The following is an 8,827-nucleotide window of genomic DNA, read 5'->3' as shown; positions in this document are numbered from 1 at the left end:
CCTCGCTCATGGAAAACTCCAACCAATGGCCTCTCCGCTCCCGGCTCCCTCCACCGACTCTGGCTTCCCATTGGCTCCCGTTGGCTCGGAGGACTTAGGCTGTCGGCCTGTCTTGGTGACTGGTAAATTCTTCCTTACCGGAAGATTCCCCGGCTAAGACACTGGTTCCGAACCCGACGGAACCCAGCGCGGAGCCACGCCGGGTCACGTGGCCGGCGGCCCCATGACATTCTGGCTGCGGAGCGTCATCGTGACGTTTGGGCGACCCGCCGAGTGGCCCCGCTGCCTCCGCCACCTCTGCAGCCGCGGTGCTGCCATGGACCTAGGACCGATGCGCAAGACTTACCGCGGGGACCCAGAGGTGCGCTGCCCTGCAGGGCCTCCGCAGTCATCTCCCGAGGGGAGGGGCATGGAAGGGATCCCCTGGGGTTTCTGATCCTAACCCCGGGGTTACCCCTATGGGAGAAGCGGGGGTTCAAAGACCATCAATGGGGGAGGGTTTCTGGAGAAACGAGGATGAAGGTGGACTCCAGAGGCAGCTCTTTATAGGCACTCAGGACGCTCACTCGGGGATTGCCTGGGAGGAATCCTGCCAGTCGTTGTGCACACTTCTTGGGCGGCTTACTCACCTCTCTGGGTCTGTTTCCTCATTTCACAAGTAATATCACTGACCTCACGGGGATGTTATGGACTTTGATATTTGTAAAATACCTCTGTTGTTCAGTCGCCAAGTTGCGTCAGACTCTTTGCAACTCCATGGACTGCACCGGGCCAGGATTCCCTGTCCTTCAGTATCTCCCAAAATGTGCTCAGGTTCATGTCCATTGAGTCGGTGATGCTATCTAACCATCTCATCCTTTGCTGCCCTCTTCTTTTGCCCGCTTTCTCCTTTTGCCTTCAATCTTTCCAGCATCAGGATCTTTCCCAATGAGTCGACTGTTCACATCAGGTGGCCAAAGTAGTAAAGCTAGTAAAGTGCCTAGAACAGTGATAATCAGCTTGTTTAGACACTGAGTCGTCTCCAACTCTTTGTGACCCCATGAACTGAAGCCCACCAGGCTCTTCTGTCCATGGAGTTTCCCAGGCAAAAATACTGAAGTGGGTTGCCATTTCCAGGGCTCTTCTCGACCCAGGGATTAGAACACGTGTCTCCTGGATTGGCAGGCGGATTCTTTACCACTGAGCCACCTGGGAAGCTTGTTTGTTGTTTTTAAGTGTAACTAGTTAATTTATTTTGTCTATTTTTGGTTGCTCTGGGTCTTCCTTGGGCAAAGGCTTCCCTCATTGGGGAGCATGGGGCTCTAGGTGTGCCGTCTTCCCATAGCTGCAGCCCATGGGCTCAGTAGCTGTGGCCCTCAGGCTGCCCCCCGGCATGTGGGATCTTCCCAGACTAGGGATCAAACCCCAGCACCCTGCATAGGCAGGTGGATTTTAAACCCTGGACCCCAGGGAAGTCCATAAATGTTTGATAAATAAATAACACTTTGAGGAGGAGGAATAACTTACCCAGGAGTGCAGGAGAAAGCTCCTGGATCTTACTTCCTTTTCTCTCCTCAGAAGAGAAACCAAGAGAACTATTTTGGAATTAGGGCCCGGAGCCTGGTTACCAAATCTAGTTGCATGTGAACTTTTCCAGAAATGCTTGTTAAACATGCAGTTTTTCATTAAATCTCAGACTTGTTAGGGGAACCACTGACCCAAACTGCCTGCCCTGGCCAGGCCCCAAAGTAACCACTTGCATGAGTTATTTTAAACCAGAGGTCCCGGGAAGGAACATGGAACTAACAAGCTAACACCAACTAGAAGAATTTGAGAAAGGTCAAAAAGAGAGAGGAGACAGTCTATATGTCCTACCCACCTCCCAGAATCCTTCTGACTGGAATCCATCTTGGCTGAGCACTGCGCGTGCCACCAGGAAGGACCCTGAGTCAGAATGATTGGCCAGAGACAACCCGGAAACCAACAACATCACCATAAAACATGAAACTGCAAGCCATGTGACAGAGCAGTCCTCCCGGGTCCACTTACCCTGCTGCTTTCCAGCCGGGCGCCCTGTCCCAATAAAGTCTCTTGTTTTGTCAGCAAGTGTACCTCCTTGGACAATTCATTTCTGAGTGTCAGACAAGAGCCCGCTCTCAGGCCCTGGAAGGGGTCCCCCTTCCTGCAATTGACCTGCTGAATGAGAATTTACTGGGTGGAGCCCAGGGTTGTTTTTTTTTTTAGGCTTCCCAGGTGATAGGTTTGACATGAAACCCTGATTTGTCAAATTAGTCACCATTTTGAACCTGTTTTCTCGCCTATAAGATGAGGCTAACAGAACCTTCCTGGGGACGGGTTTTTGTTATGAGGACTAAATGAGTTAACACTTGAAAAGTGCCTAGAACAGAGCATGTACACAGTAAACACTCTATGTGTTTGTTAAATGAAATAAAACTCTCCTATCCCAGGCATTTGAGGAGACTCATCTGACCTCCCTGGACCCTGTGAAGCAGTTTGCTGCCTGGTTCGAGGAGGCTGTTCAGTGTCCTGAGATAATGGAAGCCAACGCCATGTGTCTGGCTACGTGTACGAGGTAGGCACAGCCGTGGGCCCTTCTGTAGGTGGGTACAGATGAAGTAGGAAACTTAGGAAGCTCTCAGTTTGATGGATGACAACTTTGTGACTCTAGTTCTATTATTAACATGCTGTGTGACCTCAGGCAAGTAATTTGTCTTCTCTGGGCCTCAGTGTCCTTACCTGTAAACCAAAGATTACACTTGACTCAATTACATTTAGTGATAAAATGTAGTGCCTCATTCATCTCTGCCCCTGATGCTTCTACCTCCCAGTACACACACCCTTGTCTCCCTCAGCTCCCAGTCTCCCCACTTCCCATCTGGGGAGGTAGATCTCCATAAAGCTATCTCCCTCTCTTGAAATCTAGCACAGTGCTGGTTTGTATCATTCATTTGACAATCTGTCATAAATTCTTTCAGACATCGCTTGTATTAGCCTCTTATTCAACTCTTCTTCTCCCTCCTCACTAAAGTGTAAGGCTTTGGAGGCAGGGCTCTTGTGCTGTGCCCCTGGTTATCCCCCAGAGCTAGTTTGCTTGGGCCACCATAACAGACTGGGTGGCATAGCAGAAACTTGTTGTCTCACAGGTCTGGAGGCTAGAAGTCCAAACTCAAGGTGCTATCAGAGTTGGTTTCTAGCAAAGCCTCTCTCGAGTCCTGGCTTACAGATGGCTGCCTTTCTGCTGTGTTCTCGCATGGCCTTCCCCTTGTGTATGCAGGGAGAGAGGGAGTTCTCTGGTGTCTCTTCCTTTTCTTATCAGGACACCAGTCCTACTGGATTAGAGTCCCACTCTTATGATCTCATTTAACCTTAATCATTCCCTAAAGGTCCCATCTTCAAATACAGTCACATTGTGAGTGAGGGCTTCAAAAATGTTAGTGGAACCCAGTTGAGTCCATTATAGGGCCCTAGGCAACGGTGTCATGTTTGCACCTCTGGGACAAATGCCCATGGGCAGCTTGAGTGCCCAGAGAGTGCAGAATAAGGGGGCACAGGTGTAGGGGTGCTCAGACATCCTCTGGGGAGGGTCTCTGACCATGGTGCTCTGCTCTTTGCCCCAGAGATGGGAAACCGTCTGCCCGCATGGTGCTGCTGAAGGGCTTTGGCAAGGATGGCTTCCGCTTCTTCACTAACTTCGAGAGTCGAAAGGGAAAAGAGCTGGTGAGGGTTCACGGTAAATCCTTCCTGGGCCTGCAGCGTCCAGCCTTGGCTTGTTGGTCCCCTACTCATGCCATGCCTGCCCCAGTCCACCTGCCAGCCGTGCTCAGGCACTGTCCTGACTAGAGGCCTTTGCACTTGCCTTCTCTCTGCTGTGAATGAGGGCAAGCCTTAAGCACCTCCACCTCCCTAGCTGTTTATCTGAGTAGCTCCTGTTTCTTCGGGTCTCAGCCCCCACATCAGCTCCTCATGGAAGCCTCTGGACTCCCGAGCTGAGCCAGCCCCTCTCACTGTGTGCGGTCACTATAATTGACAAATTTCCTTTCTGCCATTGTTTTAGTTTCTAACTGCATGTATTTGGGGGGTTATGTGATCAATGTTTATGTCCTCTGCTAAACGGTAAGCTCCGTGGGGGCAAGGCTGCCTCTGAGGTGTCTCTGTTACACCCCCAGCACCTCTCCTGGTGTTGAGCACAGAGCTGGCACTTCGTATGCGTTCAGTTAATGAATCCAAAATGAGTAGCCCTCCCCAAGTCCAGTGCAGTCAAATGTGCATTTCAGAGGATTTGCAAATCTGTGGGTGAGAGACATGGCAAGCCTCACTTTGGAGTCCATCTGGCTGAGGTTTTCAGTGCAGGTCTTCCATTGACCCTGTGAACCCGGGCGTGTTACTGAAGCTCTCTGAGCCTATCTCCACACCTGTAAAAGTAGGCCTACCTTTGAGAACTTAATGAGATGCTACAGTAAATGCATCTTCAGTGGGCCTGTGCGGTGCAGACCCCCTACCTTCCCCCTGTGCTCAGGCATCCTCTCTCCTGTCCTGATGACTGTCTGTGGATTCTCTTCCATTTCCAGGACTCGAATCCCTTTGCTTCCCTTGTCTTCTACTGGGAGCCCCTGCACCGTCAGGTGAGTGAGCATTCCTGGGAGATAGGGGGTGGACTGGAGGTAGGAGGGGCCTGAGTTTATGGATGAACCTGGTGAAGGTCCCCAGGCTGCGCAAACATCCTGCCTTTCAAATGGCTCTCACTTAGCTGGGCTACCTGGAGTCAGGTGCAATAGGGCAGTGGCTAAAGAGAAGAACAAAGAAGATGGGCCAGTGCTGATTGGGAGGGCAGGTGGCCTTGAATGCTGTCTAACCAAGGCCATCCCTGGGCAGGTGCGTGTGGAGGGGCCCGTGAAGAAGCTGCCTGAGGAGGAGGCTGAATGCTACTTCCACTCCCGCCCCAAGAGCAGCCAGATTGGGGCTGTGGTCAGTCACCAGAGTTCCGTGATCCCAGATAGGGAGGTAAGTGGGGCTTCTCCTTAGTCCTTTGAGTGTTGGGTGCCTTGACTCAGCCCCAAAGGCTGTCCCCAGGGGATGCCAGGGCTCTCTCTTTCCAGCAAAGTGAAATGGATGGGAAAATTGGGGGTGTGAATATGGGGAGCAGGGAACAGGCCTCCGGTGTCTGTCTGACCCTCCTGTTGAACTGTGCCCGCGGAGGTCACCTGTGTCCCCAGCACCTGGCACAGAGCACAGGCCCTATAAGTGGTGATTCAATGAAGCACTGACTGAGTCTGGCCCTTTCTTCATTTCCTTCCCCTGGACAGTATCTGAGAAAGAAAAATAAGGAACTGGAGCAACTCTACCAGGAACAGGAGGTGCCAAAGCCAAAATACTGGTGAGTGATACTGGGGGTCACCTAGAAAGGGACACTGGGACCCTCATGCTTCCTTGAAGCCATGCTGTCCTTGGAATTCCAGATACACTCCTCCCTGGCAACCCTTGTCAGATGCATGCCAGCAGCTTCTTTCACGGGACTCTGGGATGGCGTGGATGGTGGTGAGGGTTGCTTGGTTAGAAAGATGCACAGAGCACCAAACCATCTACTTCTCCTTGTAGGGGTGGCTACATCCTGTACCCAGAGGTGATGGAGTTCTGGCAAGGCCAAACCAACCGCCTGCACGACCGAATCGTCTTTCGACGAGGCCTACTAACCGGAGATGCCCCTCTGGGGCCCATGACCCACCAAGGGGAGGAAGACTGGCTCTATGAGAGACTTGCGCCCTGACTCCCCATCTGTTGGCACGGAGTGGAGCTGGGGCCAGTGCCCCAGAGAGGGTATGGGATGGGGGGCCAGACCCTTCTAAACTCAAGCCATTTCCCTTCCTGCCTCTGACATTCAGGGCCCTTCAGTGTTCACCCTCAGAATTCTCCGCAGTCAGCTAGTCTAGTGGAGTTTAACAGTGGCACAGATGGTCACAAATGGAAAATCTCGTAATTTTCTTCTCCACCTTAACTATGATTTATTGGAATAGCTCCCTGTAGGGGTGGAGCTGATGTGATTCCCTTTTCCGGTGACAGGGGGTGGGCCCCCAGCAGCCTTGTTTGTTATCACATGACAGAGTCTGGCCAGAGCCAATTGCACCCGAGGCAATCTAGCCAATCAGTTTTTCTTTTCTTTCAAATTTGAAATTTGAAATCTAGAGACTCAGAGCATCGGAACCGTTGTAGCCGCCAAGTAAATAATGGCGGCCTAGAAACAGCAACTTCTGGCTGCTGCTCTTGCAAATTCCCTGAACGATCCACGGATCCCTCCTTCCCATGCCTGGGGTTGTGCAATTCCTCCTTCTACCTCAGAAAACCCCCATTATCTCTAAAAAAAGAGAGAGGTTTTTTTTTTTTTTCTTGGCTTAAACCAGTCAGAATTGATTTGCTTGCAACAAAAAAGAACCTTAACTAACTCACTTACTAGTAGGATATTTTTAAACCTCTTACCCAACTGATAGCTGCCCTCCATTATCTGAAGAGGAGCAATGTGGAAAAGAGACTAAATTTATTCTCTGTAGCTCCAAAGGACCCATAGGTGGAAGTTACATGAAGTTAGATTTTATCTCAGTATGGGAAGAAATTTCAGTTGGGGCTGCCTAAGAGGGAGTAGGTTAGGTAGTGAGTGTTCTGTCCCTGTCAGACAGGAGTTTTGTAGAAGAAACTCATGCTAGTATCTGTGGTCAGGAAGATTTTCATCAGGCCTTCCTTTCCACATTTGTTTATAAAAACTTGATGTATGTGAGGGCTTTCCAGATGGTGCTGGTGGTAAAGAACCCACCTGCCGGTGCAGGAGAGGTAAGAGATGTGGGTTCAATCCCTGGGTCTGGAAGATCCGCTGGAGCAGGGCATGGCAACCCACTCTAGTGTTCTTGCCTGGAGAATGCCATGGATAGAGGAGCCTGGTGGGCTACAGTCCATAGAGTCACAAAGAGTCAGACACGACTGAAGTGATTTAGCACAGCACATATGTATGTGAAATACATATACACATACATTTATATGTATTTCTTTTTCCAGATATAAAATTAAATAATAGAGCTTATACTTTTCTGACACGTATCCCTTTACCTCCCTGCCACCCCTACTGAATTTTTACTGGAATTACCCAGGAGCTTTAAAAACCCTGCTGCTCAGTCCCACTCTCAAAGGTGATTTGACCAGTGTGAGTACAGCCAGGACTTGGGGAAGTTTCAAAGGTCCTTGGGAATTCTGTGCAGCCAAGGTTGAGAGCCCATGTTAATAGATCCTTGCTACTTACAGTGGGGCTTCCCTTGTGGCTCAGGTGGTAAAAAATCCATCTGCAATACAGGAGATCTGGGTTTGATCCCTGGATTGGGAAGATCCCCTGAAGACGGGAAAGGCTACCCACTCCAGTATTCTGGCCTGGAGAATCCCATGGACTGTCTAGTCCATGGGGTCGAAAAGAGTCAGACACGACTGAGCGACTTTCATTCACTTGAAGTGTAGTCCACAGGCCAGCAGCTTTGGCTTCCCCTGGGAGCCTACCCAGATCCATTGATTCCCACGCTGCTTTAAACAAGACCACCCCCGCTTCCACGTAACCAGATTAGCCTCAACCTCTAAACCAACCACTTCTGCAGCTGGATTCTTTGGTATAGACCTATAGTCTATGTCTTCGAGCACAAGTCTGGTGACCAGGGATAACGTGGATGAGTGGCCTCCAGGCTGCGGAGAGGAGCCAGGCTGGGCAAATGTTTGCTGTGACTAAGCCAGGATCAGAGAACTGACTGTTTGCATACATTGGCCATTGAGCTTGCAACTCTGTAAACTGTGCTTCATTCCACTGTATGGGTGTGTGCTTTGGCGTCTGTTACTGACTGCCTCCTCCAAGAGCAGCCCTCTGGGTGTTGACCACCCTCCACCCCCACCGGCTTCCTTAAGCCGGGGGGTGCAGGAAGGCACAATGCGGCCACTTGCAGGAGAGGGTGCTGGAGTGCCCTTCCCTACCTTGTCCTGTTATGTTATGGGGTCTGTGTATACCCCCTGCTTTGAGCCTGGTCTCAGCTGTTCCTTTCCTTTCCTCTGTCTGACAGTCCCTGTGCCAAGTCTAAAATAAAAGCTCATCAGCCATGCATGATGTAAATATTCAGTCCAGCCTGGTCTCGTCCCCCGCCCCCGATGTTTGAGGGGACTTGAAGAATTTAAGCAACTCCTCCTACCTGGCTTCTCCACTTGGGGAAGTTGGGTGTCCAGCAGGGGGAGCCCGATGCCCAGGGTTGGCCCCTTCTAGGCAGCACAGGCCAGTTCTGGTCGGCCCCTCCTGCCCCCCTCTTTCCCCTCTTGGGTCCTGTCCCAGTGAAACTGTGGTCAATAACCGTAGCCTCTCCCTCTCCTGCTCATATTTTCATATTTGCACTCTCGCTTCCTCCTCCTCTGGCCTGGTGAACACTTGTGGCTGCCTGGGCGCTGACTTCCTGGGCAGCCAGGTCTTCTTTGGCTCTTATTACCTCCCCCAGCCCATCTGTCCATCCCTTAACTTAAGGATATGTGTGGAGTTTTCATGGGAGATTCTGTGGCCATCACTTTGGGGCCGTGGAGTGGAGCGGCATGCACAGGGTTGAGGAACGCGCAGACCCTCTCACCTAAGAGGGAAAATAGTGATGGTTGCCAGTATGAGACAGAACCACAGGTCAGTGGCCTGGGGCCCAGCCTCTCACCCCTCCCCACCCCTTGCCTCAGGGAACCTCAGGATGGCTGAAGCGGCAGGTGCCTGTGGTTTGGGGTCTCACCCTTGGAGCTGGTTGGCTTTTCCTCACTGGTTCCAAATTCTGGGTGGCCCCCT

At 51.3% G+C, this 8,827-nt stretch overlaps 1 protein-coding gene across 1 annotated transcript; it reads left to right on the top strand.

Moving 5' to 3' along the window:
* Positions 1–95: 95 nt before the first annotated feature.
* PNPO (pyridoxamine 5'-phosphate oxidase) lies at positions 96–8,117 on the top strand. Its single transcript, XM_043904329.1, has 7 exons — positions 96–361; positions 2,448–2,572; positions 3,618–3,717; positions 4,569–4,622; positions 4,873–5,001; positions 5,304–5,374; positions 5,596–8,117. Exons 1-7 carry the CDS (start codon positions 224–226, stop codon positions 5,762–5,764), a joined length of 786 nt encoding a protein of 261 aa, XP_043760264.1. The 5' UTR covers positions 96–223; the 3' UTR covers positions 5,765–8,117.
* Positions 8,118–8,827: the final 710 nt, after the last annotated feature.

The sequence above is a fragment of the Cervus elaphus genome, chromosome 5 (genome assembly GCF_910594005.1).
Source record: "Cervus elaphus chromosome 5, mCerEla1.1, whole genome shotgun sequence".
Taxonomy (NCBI): Eukaryota; Metazoa; Chordata; class Mammalia; order Artiodactyla; family Cervidae; genus Cervus; species Cervus elaphus.
This window is presented reverse-complemented; position numbering and strand designations above follow the sequence as displayed.

Coding starts and splice junctions, on each gene's coding strand:
- PNPO (XM_043904329.1), top strand. CDS start 224: ATGACATTCTGGCTGCGGAGCGTCATCGTGACGTTTGGGCGACCCGCC. Junction 3,718..4,568: donor GTCGAAAGGGAAAAGAGCTG/GTGAGGGTTCAC, acceptor TTCCATTTCCAG/GACTCGAATCCCTTTGCTTC. Junction 5,002..5,303: donor CCGTGATCCCAGATAGGGAG/GTAAGTGGGGCT, acceptor TCCCCTGGACAG/TATCTGAGAAAGAAAAATAA.